General features: G+C 43.0%; 1 protein-coding gene across 2 annotated transcripts in view; it reads left to right on the forward strand.

The window, feature by feature from the left end:
• The window catches only part of fkbp5 (FKBP prolyl isomerase 5), a 48,375-nt gene that overhangs the window by 19,496 nt on the left and 12,095 nt on the right, over positions 1 to 16,784 (forward strand). The window contains exons 2-8 of one of the 2 annotated variants that reach the window (XM_036983904.1): positions 4,128 to 4,260; positions 5,533 to 5,677; positions 14,187 to 14,329; positions 14,597 to 14,711; positions 14,964 to 15,135; positions 15,347 to 15,437; positions 15,920 to 16,003. In XM_036983904.1, coding sequence (XP_036839799.1) covers positions 4,156 to 4,260; positions 5,533 to 5,677; positions 14,187 to 14,329; positions 14,597 to 14,711; positions 14,964 to 15,135; positions 15,347 to 15,437; positions 15,920 to 16,003 — 855 coding nt within the window. In that variant the 5' untranslated portion in view covers positions 4,128 to 4,155. The remainder of the gene's footprint in view (positions 1 to 4,127; positions 4,261 to 5,532; positions 5,678 to 14,186; positions 14,330 to 14,596; positions 14,712 to 14,963; positions 15,136 to 15,346; positions 15,438 to 15,919; positions 16,004 to 16,784) is intronic. The other variant, XM_021610304.2, reaches the window with a different exon arrangement.

The raw sequence follows: 16,784 nt of genomic DNA on the forward strand, positions 1-16,784 counted from the left end.
CAGGGTGGCCGGCTAACTTGGCAGAGTGAGCCCACTGAAGAACGGCCAGACGAGTAGGAACGGGAACGAAAAGAAGGTTCCTAGGACAGGCGCGCGGCGACGGAGTGTGAGTGAGCGCTTGCTTTACCTGCCTCTCAATTCCCCAGACAGTCAACCCGACAACACGCCCCTCAGGGAGAATCCCCTCGGGGTCAGTGGAGGCTACTGAAGAACTGAAGAGACGAGACAAAGCATCAGGCTTGGTGTTCTTAGAGCCCGGACGATAAGAAATCACGAACTCGAAACGAGCGAAAAACAGCGCCCAACGCGCCTGACGCGCATTAAGTCGTTTGGCAGAACGGATGTACTCAAGGTTCCTATGGTCAGTCCAAACGACAAAAGGAACGGTCGCCCCCTCCAACCACTGTCGCCATTCGCCTAGGGCTAACCGGATGGCGAGCAGTTCGCGGTTTCCCACATCATAGTTACGTTCCGACGGCGACAGGCGATGAGAAAAATACGCGCATGGGTGGACCTTGTCGTCAGAGAGGGAGCGCTGAGAAAGAATGGCTCCCACGCCCACCTCTGACGCGTCAACCTCGACAACGAACTGTCTAGAGACGTCAGGTGTAACAAGGATAGGAGCGGATGTAAAACGATTCTTGAGGAGATCAAAAGCTCCCTGGGCGGAAACGGACCACTTAAAGCACGTCTTGACAGAAGTAAGGGCTGTGAGAGGAGCTGCCACCTGACCGAAATTACGGATGAAACGACGATAGAAGTTCGCGAAGCCGAGAAAGCGCTGCAGCTCGACGCGTGACTTAGGGACGGGCCAATCAATGACAGCTTGGACCTTAGCGGGATCCATCTTAATGCCTTCAGCGGAAATAACAGAACCGAGAAATGTGACGGAGGAGGCATGAAAAGTGCACTTCTCAGCCTTCACAAAAAGACAATTCTCTAAAAGGCGCTGGAGGACACGTCGAACGTGCTGAACATGAATCTGGAGTGACGGTGAAAAAATCAGGATATTGTCAAGGTAAACGAAAACAAAGATGTTCAGCATGTCTCTCAGGACATCATTGACTAATGCCTGAAAGACAGCTGGAGCGTTAGCGAGGCCGAAAGGAAGAACCCGGTATTCAAAGTGCCCTAACGGAGTGTTAAACGCCGTCTTCCACTCGTCCCCCTCCCTGATGCGCACGAGATGGTAAGCGTTACGAAGGTCCAACTTAGTGAAAAACCTGGCTCCCTGCAGGATCTCGAAGGCTGAAGACATAAGAGGAAGCAGATAACGATTCTTCACTGTTATGTCATTCAGCCCTCGATAATCTATGCAGGGGCGCAGAGACCCGTCCTTCTTCTTGACAAAAAACCCCCCCGCTCCGGCGGGAGAGGAGGAGGGGACTATGGTACCGGCGTCAAGAGCTACAGACAAATAATCTTTGAGAGCCTTACGTTCGGGAGCCGACAGAGAGTATAGTCTACCCCGGGGGGGAGTGGTTCCCGGAATGAGATCAGTACTACAATCATACGACCGGTGTGGAGGAAGAGAGGTGGCCCTGGACCGACTGAACACCGTGCGCAGATCGTGATATTCCTCCGGCACCCCTGTCAAATCACCAGGCTCCTCCTGTGAAGAAGAGACAGAGGAAACAGGAGGGATAGTAGACATTAAACATTTCACATGACAAGAGACGTTCCAGGAGAGGATAGAATTACTAGACCAATTAATGGAAGGATTATGACAAACTAGCCAGGGATGGCCCAAAACAACAGGTGTAAAAGGTGAACGAAAAATTAAAAAATAAATGGTTTCGCTATGATTACCAGAAACAGTGAGGGTTAAAGGTAGCGTCTCACGCTGAATCCTGGGGAGAGGACTACCATCCAGGGCGAACAAGGCCGTGGGCTCCCTTAACTGTCTGAGAGGAATGTCATGTTCCCGAGCCCAGGTCTCGTCCATAAAACAGCCCTCCGCCCCAGAGTCTATTAAGGCACTGCAGGAAGCTGACGAACCGGTCCAGCGTAGATGGACCGACAAGGTAGTGCAGGATCTTGAAGGAGAGACAGGAGTAGTAGCGCTCACCAGTAGCCCTCCGCTTACTGATGAGCTCTGGCTTTTACTGGACATGAAGTGACAAAATGACCAGCGGAACCGCAATAGAGACAGAGGCGGTTGGTGATTCTCCGTTCCCTCTCCTTAGTCGAGATGCGGATACCTCCCAGCTGCATAGGCTCAGCACCCGAGCCGGCAGAGGAAGATGGTAGTGATGCGGAGAGGGGGGCAACGGAGAACGCGAGCTCCTTTCCACGAGCTCGGTGACGAAGATCAACCCGTCGCTCAATGCGAATAGCGAGTTCAATCAAGGAATCCACGCTGGAAGGAACCTCCCGGGAGAGAATCTCATCCTTTACCTCTGCGCGGAGACCCTCCAGAAAACGAGCGAGCAAAGCCGGCTCGTTCCAGCCACTGGAGGCAGCAAGAGTGCGAAACTCAATAGAGTAGTCTGTTATGGATCGATTACCTTGACATAGGGAAGACAGGACCCTGGAAGCCTCCTCCCCAAAAACAGATCGATCAAAAACCCGTATCATCTCCTCCTTAAAGTCCTGATACTGGTTAGTACACTCAGCCCTTGCCTCCCAGATTGCCGTGCCCCACTCACGAGCCCGTCCAATAAGGAGAGATATGACGTAGGCGACACGAGCAGTGCTCCTGGAGAAAGTGTTGGGCTGGAGAGAAAACACAATATCACACTGGGTGAGGAACGAGCGGCATTCACTGGGCTCCCCAGAGTAACACGGCGGGTTATTGATTCTGGGCTCCGGAGATTCGAAAGCCCTGGAAGTGGCCGGTGGATCGAGGCGGAGATGGTGAACCTGTTCTGTGAGGTTGGAGACTTGGGTGGCCAGGGTCTCAACGGCATGTCGAGCAGCAGACAATTCCTGCTCGTGTCTGCCTAGCATCGCTCCCTGGATCCCGACGGCTGAGTGGAGAGGATCCGAAGTCGCTGGGTCCATTCTTGGTCGGATTCTTCTGTTACGGTGCGTGAATGAGGACCCAAAAGCGAATTAACTTAAACAGAGCTTCTTTAATTACCAAACATAGGTAGGCTCAGATGGACCGGCAGATTCCGACAGGACAGGACAAGGTTACAGCAAACATGACGACAGTCTGGTTCAGGCATGAAACACAACAAACAAGAATCCGACAAAGACAGGAGCAAAAACAGAGAGAGATATAGGGACCTAATCAGAGGGAAAAAAAGGGAACAGGTGGGAAAAGGGGTGACGAGGTAGTTAGGAGGAGACAAGGCACAGCTGGGGGAAAGAGGGGGAGAAAAGGTAACCTAACAACGACCAGCAGAGGGAGACAGGGTGAAGGGAAAGGACAGAAACAAGACACAACATGACAGTACATGACAGATTTTCCCTTATGAAAAAAGGTATCATCTCCTACAATGAATTATAATCCACATAAAAATGTTGCATTTCCTGTTGCTTCCGGATTATTTTCCTGATGTAGTAAACTGACTCAAATTGAGATTCTACATGTGTACGTTTTCTGGTGTCTTGACATTAGTGTGATGGTATGACTGCAGAAAGTTAACACAATGTACCATGAGTTAACACGATGTATTATGAGTGAACACGATGTACCGTGAGTTAACACGATGTACTGTGGGCTGGGAGATAAGGCAGCCATTGAGGCAATTTCTCTAGCTCCTCATCAGAAAACATGTTTGGCTCTTCAATGACAACAGTCTACCAAGAACGTACTGTGCTGCATGCCTCACAAAGAGGGACGGAGCAGAGTTTATTATTCGTTCGTCAGCACCTCAACATACATTTTTGGGTGTGCGTCAGCTCATGCATTTTATCAGAATGAAGAAGAAACAGAGTTGAGATGTTAGAAGCGCCATTCCCTGACTCACATGATGTCAGAGATACTGTATAATATAGTTAAGAATGTACCTACCTAAAGGTCATATGAATATCATTGATTACATTTAAAGTGAGAGTCAGGTGGTTCTGAGAGGCCTTTCTACTGGTGGCTTTGTGTGTTGGTGGGGTTTTGTGAGTGTGTTATTACATTGGTGCATATCCCAGTTCTAACAATGTTTGTGTGTGACTCTTTTGTGCAGGGTTAGAGTGGCATTCTCAGGTGCAGATATGACCACAGATAAGGATCAGTCCATGGATGACCAGTCTCCTGCTGTGGTCTCTGCCGTTAAGGGCATTGACGTCACTCCTAACAAAGACGAGGGAGTTCGCAAGGTAGGCTTTAACCTCATCCCACCATCCTCTGTAAAGGACAAACTCAGGCTTGACATAAAGGAGCGTAGGTCAAATTATTATTAGGATTCAGATCTACTTTTCATACTCTGCGTTGCTTATCATTCCATAAACATGCGTTGTTGGTTATGAAAGGGATCTATTCAGTGTTAGGATGTGTTCTACTGTTGTCATCCTCTTTTAAGCCAGACCTGAAGCACACACACAATGTGTTCCCTTTGGCATGTTATTCAGAGAGACTTCAGAGATACTCTTCTTTCATAATTCTGCCACCACTCAAGTGTTCCTTTGTTTTGAGCACATCCTCCTCTAAACGTGGCAAGAAGAACAGAGCACGGCAAGAAATACCGTGAGGATTAAAAATACTAGTAGGGGTACATGAAAGATAAATATTTCACATGAATTATGTCATATCATATTTTTTTTAAATCACTACAGCTGTGATGGATACAGGACGTTTCGGTACAATTTTATGAATGCCGACAGATAATTTGTTAATTTGACATTGTGTGATCTTTTTGTTTCTGTAAAATCAGTAATGTGAGAAATGGTGGTGGAAACGCTTTTATGCACAAATATTGTTATAATGACAATCATATCAAAGTACATTTGGAGTCACACGATGCTATGGTGTGTGGTCCTCCCACTACAACTCGGGAAACCTTTCAGTTTATTAGGCTATAGGTAAAATGATGAACTTCAGTGTGGTTAAAGTGCACAGTGATCTTGATGCTCCATTCCAATAAATATCAAGGGTCTTATTCTGATGACATGATGATCGATGCTTGACTGCCATTTGACAAATACAAATATTCTTGCTCTTATCCATAATAATCTCATCATGTATACTAGCCTACCCGCACTGTATCTGCGAACTGTTGGCTAGAGAGCATGTGCCAAGACCAGAGCAATGTAAGGCACATTTGCTATTTAATGCAACTGTTTTTGTGACAAAACTATCGGTAGAGTTGAAAATTATATGGAAACACATTGAACTTTAGATTTGTATTCGGTACATGAAAACTTATGCAAAATGTAATTTTAAGGGCACTAAGTGATTACGCAGTGATTTTTATTCGCAACAAGTCCAATTGGTGGAAACGCATATTTTCTTTATGCGGATTCTAGAATATTTGCATGAAAATCTTTCGCCAATTGGATGGAAACCTAGCTACTGTCTAGCTATAGAAAACAAGTACTAACTAGCATGCTGAGCTGAGCTGATCTTAGGGCTGACATCTGTTCTTTGTACAGGTGGTGAAAAAACAGGGAGAGGATGGGGACAGACCCATGATCGGGGACAAGGTAGCAGTGCACTACACTGGCAAACTTCTCAATGGGAAGAAGTTTGACTCCAGTATGGACCGCAAGAAACCCTTCATCTTCAATCTGGGAAAAGGTATGTTCGAGTCTGAGTCTGCCTCTTCCTTCCAGTACTCGTTTCTGTACATCTCAGTACCTTTTAGCTGAAGATGACCGTTATCAGGATCTACAGATGTACATAGCTTTTACATCAGGTAACACTTTATATTAAGGTCCCTTAATAAACCATTTCTAAACAGTTTGTAAAGTGTTTATTTGCCATTTATTAATCATTGTTCCTACATTTGTAAATGTCAATATGCAATCTCTAAATAGTTATTTACGCATTTATAAACACTATTTTAAATTATTTATTAAAGGTTAATAAGACAATGAATAAGGTGTTTGATCATAGCAATGTACTACTAATGTACTTATAAACCAGCTATAACAGCGTTATTGTTGCTCAGTTGGTTGAGCATGGCGCTTGCTACACCAAGGTTTTTGGGTTCCATTCCCATGGGGGCCCAGAATAAAAATAAAAAAATGATGCACTCTACTGTAAGTCGCTCTGGATAAAAGCATCTGCTAAATGACTAAAATGAAAAAAATCTAATGTCTAACTCACAAGACTATTTATAAGGAATTTATTAACGGTTTTTAAAGACATGATGGTGCCGACAGAGAGGGTCGCCTCGCTTCTAGTCCTTAGGAAACTATGCAGTATTTAGTTTTTTTATGTATTATTTCTTACATTGCTAGCCCAGAAAATATTAAGTGTTATTACATACAGCCAGGAAGAAATATTGGATATCAGATTGACATCAATTTACCAACATTACGACCAGGAATACGACTTTCCCAAAGTGGATCCTTTGTTCGCACCACCACCCAGGACATTTGATCTGATTCCAGAGGCCGACCCAAAACAACATCGGCGCAGAAGAGGTAGATGGAGCGGCCTTCTGGTCAGACTTCAGAGGCGTGGACACCACCCACCGCTTCCGAGTATATAACAAGGTAGACTAAATTAAGGCAAGGGTTGCTTTCCAGAGAGACATTGGGGATTGTAACATACTCTGTTTCACGGAAATATGGCTTCCTCGGGATATGTTGTCCTCGGGATATGTTGTCAGAGTCGGAACAGCCATCATGCTTCATGATTAACAAATCATAGTGTAATCATAAAAACATACAGGGACTCAAGTCATTTTGTTCACCTGACCTAGAATAACTCAATCAAATGCCAACCATATTATGTCCAAGATAATTCTTGTTGGTTATTGTCACCGCCGTGTATATCCCCCCTTTAAGCCAATACCACGACGGCCCTCAAGGAACTTCACTGGAAACCATATATCCTGAGGCTGCATTTATTGTAGCTGGGATTTTAACTTCTTATGGCTAGGGGGCAGTATTGAGTAGCTTGGATGAATAAGGTGCTCCGAGTAAACTGCCTGCTACTCAGGCCCAGAAGCTAAGATATGCATATTATTAGTATATTTGGATAGAAAACACACTGAAGTTTCTAAAACTGTTTGAATGATATCTGTGAGTATAACAGAACTCATATGGCAGGCAAAAACCTGAGAAAAAATCCAACCAGGAAGGGGGAAATCTGAGGTTTGTAGGTTTTCAAGTCTTTGCCTATCCAATACACAGTGTCAAATTTGGTCCGATTGCACTTCCTAAGGCTTCCACTAGATGTCAACAGTCATTAGAACCTTGTTTCAGGCTTCTACTGTGAAGGGGGAGTGAATAAGAGCTGTTTGAACCAGGTGTCTAGTAGAATTCCATGAGCTAAGTCTCGCGCATGGCCGTGAGAGCGAGCTGCGTTCCCTTTCATTTCTAAAGGCAAAGGAAATTGTCCGGTTGGAACATTATTGAAGATTTACGATAAAAACATCCTAAAGATTGATCATATACATCGTTTGACATGTTTCTACGAACTGTAGTCTTTTCGTCTGGACTTAGTGCTTTGGCCTTGTGAATTTGGATTTGTGAACTAAACCCGCGAACAAAAAGGAGGTATTTGGACATAAATTATGGACTTTATCGAACAAAACAAACATTTCTTGTGGAACTGGGATTCCTGGGAGTGCATTCCGATGAAGATTATCAAAGGTAAGTGAATATTTATAATGCTATTTCTGACTTCTATTGACTCCACAACATGGCGGGTATCTGTATGGCTTGTTTTGGTCTCTGAGCGCTGTACTCAGATTATTCCATGGTGTGCTTTCGCTGTAAAGCTATTTTGAAATCTGACACAGTGGTTGCATTAAGGAGAAGTATATATTTAATTCCATGCATAACACTTGTATTTTCATCAACATTTATGATGAGTATTTCTGTAAATTGATGTGGCTTTCTGCAAAATCACCGGATGTTTTGGAAGCAAAACATTACTGAACATAACGTGCCAATGTAAACTGAGATTTTTGGATATAATTGTGTAACATGAAGTCCTATGAGTGCCATCTGATGAAGATCATCAAAGGTTAGTGATACATTTTATTTATATTTCTGTTTTTTTGTGACCATCTCCTTGTCTGGAAAAATTGCTGTGTTTTTCTGTGATTAGGCGCTGACCTAACATAATCACATGGTAAGCTTTCGTCGTAAAGCCTTTTTGAAATCGGACACTGGTGGGATTAACAACAAGTTTATCTTTAAAATGGTGTATAATATTTGTATGTTTGAGGAATTTTAATTATGAGATTTCTGTTTGAATTTGGTGCCCTGCACTTTCACTGGCTGTTGTCAAATCGATCCCGTTAACGGGATTTCAGCCGTAAGAAGTTAACAAAGCAAATTTGAGAACAAGGCTACCTAAATTCTATCAACATATTGACTGTAGCACAATACTGGATCACTGTTACTCTAACTTCCGCGATGCATACAAGTCTCTCCCCCTCCCTCCTTTTGCCAAATCTGACCACGACTCCATATTACTTCTCCTGTCTATAGGCATAAATTCAAACAGGATGTACCTGTGACAAGAAGTTTTCAACGCTGGTCTGACCAATCGGAATCCACGCTTCAAGATTCTTTTGATCACGCGGACTGGGACATCGCCTCAGATAATAATATTGATTTGTACGCTGATTCGGTGAGTCAGTTTATAAGGAAGTACATTGGAGATGTGGATAGATGGCGGCATTTGCGCAAAACTGAAAGTGTGAACCACCGCATTTAACCATGGAAAGATAACTGGGAATATGGCCGAATAAAAACGGTGTAGTTATTCCCTCCGCAAGGAAATCAAACAAGCGAAATGTTGGTATAGGGCCAAAGTGGAGTCGCAATTCAACGGCTCAGACACGAGACGTATGTGGCAGGGTCTACAGGCAATCACAGACTACAAAAAGGAAAAACCAGCCACGTCACAAACACTGACGTCTCGCTTCCAGACAAACTAAACACCTTCTTTGCCTACTTTGAGGGTAATACAGTGCCACCGACATGGCCCGCAACTGCGGCCTCTCCCTCTCCTTCTTCGTGGCCGATGTGAGTAAAACATTTAAAACATGTTAACCCTCACAAGGCTGCCGGCCCAGACGGCATCCCTAGCCGGATCCTCAGAGCATGCGCAGAACAGCTGGCTGGTGTGTTTAAGGGCATATTCAATCTCTCCCTATCCCAGTCTGCTATCCCCACATGCTTCAAGATGGCCACCATTGTTCCTGTACCCAAGAAGGCAAAGGTAAACTGATCTAAATGACTATTGCCCCATAGCACTCATCATGAAGTGCTTTGAGAGGCTAGTCCAGGATCATACCACCTACACCTTACCTGCCACCCTGGACCAACTTCAATATGCATACCACCCCAATAGATCCACAGACGATGCAATCGCCATCACACTGCACACTGCCTTATCCCATCTGGACAAGAGGAATACCTACGTATGTAAGAATGCTGTTCATTGACTACAGCTCAGCATTCAACACCATAGTACCCTCCAAGCTCATCATTAAGTTTGAGGCCCTGGGTCTCAAAGCCGCCCTGTGCATTTGGATCCTGGACTTGCTGACGGGCCACCCCCACTTCGCTGATCCTCAACACTGGGGCCCCACAAGGGTGCGTTCTCAGCCCCCTCTTGTACTCCCTGTTCACTCATGACTGCATGGTCATGCACGCCTCCAACTCAATCATCAAGTTTGCAGATTAAACAACAGTAGTAGGCTTGATCACCAACAACGAGACAGCCTATAGGGAGGAGGTGAGGGCACTCAGAGTATGGTGTCAGCAAAACAACCTCTCACTCAACGTCAACAAAATAAAGGAGATGATCGTGGACTTCAGGAAACAGCAGAGGGAGCACCACCCTATCCACATCGATGGGACAGCAGTGGAGAAGGTGGAAAGTTTTAAGTTCCTTGGCGTACACATCACTGACAAACTGAAATGGTCTACCCACACAGACAGTGTGATGAAGAAGGTGCAACTACGCCTCTTTAACCACAGGAGGCTGAAGAAATAATTTGGCTTGTCACCCTCAAACTTTTACAGATGCACAATTGAGAGCATCCTGTCGGGCTGTATCACCACCTGGTACGACAACTGCACTGCCACAGCCGCAGGGCTCTCCAGGAGGGTGGTGCAGTTTGCACAACGCATCACCCGGGGCAAAATACCTGCCCTCCAGGAGACCTACTGCACCCGTTGTCACAGGATGGCCAAAAAGATAATCAAGGACAACAACCACCCGAGCCACTGCCTGTTCACCCCGCTTACCATCCAGAAGGTGAGGCCAGTACAGGTGCATCAAAGGTGGGGCCGAGAGATTGAAAAACAGCTTCTATGTCAAGGCCATCAGACTGTTAAACAGTCGTCACTAACACAGAGAGGCTGCTACCTACATACAGACTTTAAATCATTGGCCACTCTAATAAATAGATCACTAGTCACTTTAATAATGTTAACATATCTTGCATTACTCATCCCATATGTATATACACTGTATTTTTATACCATCTATTGCATCTAGCCTATGCCGCTCGGTCTTCGCTCATCCATATATTTACATGTATATATTCTTATTCCATCCCTTTGTTTAGATTTGTGTGTATTAGGTATCTGTGGAATTGTTAGATTACTTGTTAGGTATTACTGCACTGTTGGAACTAGAAGCACAAACATTTCTGCTAATCATGTGTATGTGACCAATAAAATTTGATTTGATGGTATTTCTCCCCATTTGTATACAGTGCTTTCAGAAATTATTCATACACCTAGACTTATTCCACATTGTGTTGTGTTACAGCCTGAATTCAAAGCCCATCTACACACAACATCCCAGAATGACAGTGAAAACTTTCGAAGTAATTGAAAAATCAAGGACTTGGATCTTTTTTTGACCACTTTTTCAGAAGAATGGCCTTAATGTAAGCTCTTTATGGCAAAAACAAATAAATACAGGTGTCTTAGAGCATGCTTCAGGCTCTTAGGAAAGGCATTGCTGTTTTTGTCTTGTTCTAGATCAATATGAAAACCTCCATGGAAGAGGTATTAAACAAAAATGACAAACTTAAATTTTATTGCTAAATAGCAAGTAGATACTGACTTTGGGTGTCAGAGACCACACAAATATTTACTTATACAGATCTAAGCTTTAGCGATGTTGCTAGTTACATACAGTACATTCGGAAAGTTTTCAGAACCCTTGACTTTTGTTACATTACAGCCTTATACTAAAATGTATATATTTAAAAAAATCTCAATCTACACACAAAAGCAAAAACAGGTTTTTAGACATTTTTGCAAATGTATTAACCTGACGGAGTATTCAGAAGTTTTCAGACCCTTTGTTAAAGCACTGACGCTACAAGCTTGGCACACCTGTATTTGGGGAGTTTCTCCCATTATTCTCTGCAGATCCTCTCAAGCTCTGTCAGGTTGGATGGGGAGCGTTGTTGCATGGCTATTTTCAGGTCTATCCAGAGATGTTCTATCGGGTTCAAATCCGGCCTCTGGCTGTGCCACTCAAGGAGAGACTTGTCCCAAAGCCACTCCTGCGTTGTCTTGGCTGTTTGCTGAGGGTCGTTGTCCTGTGGGAAAGCGAACCTTCGCCCCAGTCTTAGGTCCTGAGCACTCTGGAGCAGGTTTTAGTCAAGGATCTCTCTGTACTTTGCTTCATTCCTCATTCCTGACTATCCCAAAACATCCCCACAGCATTTCTATTTATTTTTTAACCTTTATTTAACTAGACAAGCCAGTTAAAAACAAATTCTTACTTGCATTGACGGCCTAGGAACAGTGGGTTAACTGCCTTGTTCAGGGGCAGAACGACAGATTTTTACCTTGTCAGCTCGGGGATTCGATCTTGCAACCTTTCGGTTACAAGTCCAACGCTCAAACCACCAGGCTACCTGCCGCCACAGCATGATGCTGCCACCTCCATGCTTCACCATAGGGATGGTGCCAGGTTTCCTCCAGACATGACGCTTGGCATTCAGGCCAAAGAGTTCAATCTTGATATCATCAGACCAGAGAATCTTATTTCTCATGGTCTGAGAGTCATTAGGTGCCTTTTGGCAAACTCCAAGCGGACTGTCATGTGCCCTTTACTGAGCAGTGGCTTCCGCCTGGCCACTGCCATAAGGCCTGATTGGTGGAGTGCTGCAGACATGGTTGTCCTTCTGGAACGTTCTCCCATCTCCACAGAGGAACTCTGGAGTTCTGTCAGAGTGACCATCTGGTTCTGTGTCACCTCCCTGACCAAGGCCCTTCTCCCACGATTGCTCAGTTTGGTAGGGCGTCCATCTTTAGGAAGAGTCTTTATTCTGCTCTGGAATTGCGTTCCCATGCAGAATTAGATAGATAGCTAACAACTAAGTCTTCAATAAAACTCCCAAGGCTTGACTTTTCTTGAACGGATATATTGAAAACGTTTGTTGTGGAACTGCAAAATACAGAAAATAATATACTTTAGTATTCAATTAACATTGACATACTGTAGCTGTACATTATACATTTCAAGTTGAAGTTGCATAAATTCAAAGCACCTGCCAAGAAACCATGTATCTGGCATGATGCCAAACTAGATAGCTAATTACCATATGAGTAGTAACTAGCCAACTCTTTTCATTACTCTAATAATGTCAAAACACCTCTGTACAATAACAAAGCATATTACACTAGAAACAGTAACACAAGTACAGTATTGTATGTTTTACAAACTAATACAGCTGACTGGCATACATGAAAGGCATTGCAATTTGTGTGAGTAAATGCAACCAACCAACATTTATAAGTAAGCAATTTTATCAATAAACAATATTATCATCACTAGCAATATGCTTGAATTGAACTTACAAACAAATATTTTCAGTGGCTGAAGCGTGACAAGGAATAGCTGCACAGAAAGAACTGCACCATACTTCCTGATTCTGTGCAGTCTTTCTAAGTACCATAAAGCTCCACTAGGGGGCGATAAGCACAATGGAACACAATGAAAGTTCATCTTAACCACTATAATAAAGTGCTATATTACCTTCTAACAGGATGGCAGCACAGTCTTGGTGGTTCCAAACTTCTTCCATTTAAGAATGATGGAGACCACTGTGTTCTTGGGGACCTTTAATGCTGCAGAAATGTTTTGGTACCCTTCCCCAGATCTGTGCCTCGACACAATCCTGTCTCTGTGCTCTACGGACAATTCCTTCGACTTCATGGCTTGGTTTTTGCTCTGACATGCACTATCAACTGTCTGACCTTATATAAACAGCTGTGTGCCTTACCAAATCATGTCCAAACTATTGAATTTATCACAGGTGGACTCCAATTTCGAGTCTCATAGCAAAGGGTCTGAATACTTATGTAAATCAGGTATTTCTGTTTATATTTCTAATAATGCAAGCATTTCTAAAAATCTGTTTTCGCAACAATTCAATTTCGAAACAATTAATTTTTGACCTAGATAGTTTGTGTGTATGTATTGATATGTAGGCTATGTGTGCCTTTTGTTTAAAAAAAAGTTTATGTAGTTCTGTCCTTGAGCTGTTCTTGTCTATTGATGTTCTGTATTATGTCATGTTTCATGTTTTATGTGGACCCAGGAAGAGTAGCAGATGCTTTTGCATCATTATACTAATAATATACCGTATCAACCATTAACAAATGCCTCATAAATAATCTTATGAGTTGACAATAACTCCTTTAGAACTGGTTTATTAGTACATCAGTAATACATTATTCATAATTTACAAATTGTGAACATACAATGATGAAACACCTTACAAATTTTCTTATAAATCATTAACACATTATTTAAAACTGTTTATGTATGTGTAGATTACTATTTAGAGATTTCTTATTGACATGGACAAATATAGGAATAATGATTAATACTTGATAAGTAAACTCTATACAAACTTATAAATGGTTTATTAAGGGACTTTAATATAAATTGTTACCCTACCATCATACTTACATCTCAAAGTGTGACATGTGTTTGACATCTGTGTGTGTTTGGGGGAGGGAGTGTGGATGGTGGGTTGTGGTAACACATCTTATTCACCTGCCGTATGTATCTCCTATATGTCACTGCATATGTAGCTTACATCTGTTCATCATGTCTCTTCTCATATATCACTCCACAGGTCAGGTGATTAAGGGCTTGGATATTGGTGTGTCCTCTATGCAGAGAGGAGAGGTGTGCATGCTCCTCTGCAAACCAGAATATGCTTATGGTTCAGCTGGATGCCTCCCCAAAATACCTCCCAATGCCATGCTACAGTTTGAGGTAGGTTAAGCAGAGTGGTTTCCAATGTGATGGTGGTATACGGGCCTTCACCTGCACATACAGTAGCAGGTTTCCCCTATACTGTATTCTGACTGTGGATTGTTCTAGATTCTCTCTCTGCATTGTGAACAAAACACATAAATAACACTGTCTCTGTCATAATTGTCATCATTATGGAATCTTATGGTTACTGTTGTGGTAAACTGCCAACAAATGGATGTGATTTGATGTTTTTTCTGTTCTTACGTGTCTCTTCACTTCCTTTAGGTGGAGCTGCTGAGCTTCAAAGGGGAGGTGCTGACGGACGATGGCGGCATCACGAGGAGGATAAAGGTCAAAGGGGAAGGTTATAATAGTCCCAATGATGGATCAACTGTCCACGGTGAGGGAGACATGCCTTCTCTCCATCACATTCATTGTGATCTCATTAATTGTGAACTTGGTGATCAATATTTGTATTGATTTTGGTACAAAGGCTTTGTCTCACATTGACTGTGATCAACATTTTATTGATTTTTGTACAGTCTCAAACACAAAAAAACAGTGAACATTCAAACCTATATTATGTTTGCTATCTGAAGTAAAATAATAATGTTTTCCATTAAAAAATTTTTTGGTATATTTTCAATTGCAGTCCTGTATTCCACAGTGCACCTTGAGGGTCGCTGTGGAGAGCGTCTGTTTGACTCCAGGAACTTGCACTTCGTTGTGGGCGAGTCAGAGGACATGGGTGTTCCTCTGGGTGTAGACAGAGCCATGGAGAAGATGCAGAAAGGAGAATGCTGCATGCTCTACTTAAAACCCAAGTAAGGGCCTTTACTCTACTCTACTTCCTGTCGCTGAAGTGGACCTGTTGCAACACAAAGTAGATATGCTTACTCATCATCATCAGCAATGATTTGTAACCTTGAACAAGCATCTCTATAGAAAAATCGCGAAATAATGTAAGCCTTTCATGGAACAGGTGTGCGTCAGAAATAATCAGCCAAACAATACTCTCGCTCTTGTTTTTTGCAGGTATGGCTTTGGGAAAGATGGTAGAGCACAGCATAAGATTGGACCAAACTCAGACCTGATGTATGAAGTGACTCTAAATGACTTTGAGAAGGTGAGTTCTATTTGCTGGATTAGATAGGGTAAACAATCATGTGTTCATGTATCCTATTAGTGTCCCTGGAAGATACCAACAGATTACTTTTATTTGAGCTGGTGGAGTTTAGACAATGAGGGTCTCAGTTAGATATTGCATGATGGCAGAGTGACCCTGGAGAAAATAATGGGAAGAAACAGGCATAATCTCATTGAAAGTCACCATCTCTGAAACTGATAACAGTATGTTTTCTTTTCAAGGCCTTCTCTGAAACTGATAACAGTATGTTTTCTTTTCAAGGCCTTCTCTGAGACTGATAACAGTATGTTTTCTTTTCAAGGCCTTCTCTGAAACTGATAACAGTATGTTTTCTTTTCAAGGCCTTCTCTGAAACTGATAACAGTATGTTTTCTTTTCAAGGCCTTCTCTGAAACTGATAACAGTATGTTTTCTTTTCAAGGCCTTCTCTGAAACTGATAACAGTATGTTGTCTTTTCAAGGCCAAAGAATCTTGGGAATTGGATCTAAAGGAGAAACTGGATTTGTCTGCTAGAGCCAAACAGAAAGGGACCCAATATTTCAAGGTATAGTGCACCATCTCTGTCTTTCAGACAATAGACAAAATGTAATGACCATTGGATGCATCTGTGTATGAATATTTTAGCTAGTGATGCTATGACATTTTTGGCCGATACCCGATAGTTTCCTTGCCAAAAGAAACCGATACTGATAACCGGTATTTAACATTTTAGCAGCCTTTTAAGCATTCTAGTACAGTTAAATAGTGAAAACACACACACATGGACACAGCGGTCTAAGGCACTGCATCTCAGTGCCAGAGGAGTTACTACAGTCCGTGGTTCGAATCCAGGCGTTATCACATCCGGCCGTGATTGGGAGTCCCATTGGGCGGCGCACAATTGGCCAAGCGTCATCCGGGTTTGGCCGGGGTAGGCTGTCATTGTGAATAAGAATTTTTTTCTTAACTGACTTGCCTAGTTAAATAAAGGTTACACACACACACACACACCACACTGACCAAAACGTTATTTTCTTGGCATTTACGTATGTCCCCTTTACCAGTAAAACATAATCAAAACCTATTTATTTCACTTAGTTGCTTTGATAAACAGCTGTCTCTGATTGGGGACCATATCAGGCCAACATAGAAATACAAAAACCCCTAGACCTACAACAACCCTAGCCATACAAACCCCTAGACATACAACACTAGAGTACCCACCTTAGTCACACCTTGACCTAACCAAAATATATAGAAAACAGAGATATCTAAGGTCAGGGCGTGACACGCATCTACAGTGCTGGTCATAAAAAAAGCTAGCTAGCTCATGGATGCAAACAATG

This window comes from Oncorhynchus mykiss, chromosome 7 (assembly GCF_013265735.2).
Source record: "Oncorhynchus mykiss isolate Arlee chromosome 7, USDA_OmykA_1.1, whole genome shotgun sequence".
Classification (NCBI taxonomy): domain Eukaryota; kingdom Metazoa; phylum Chordata; class Actinopteri; order Salmoniformes; family Salmonidae; genus Oncorhynchus; species Oncorhynchus mykiss.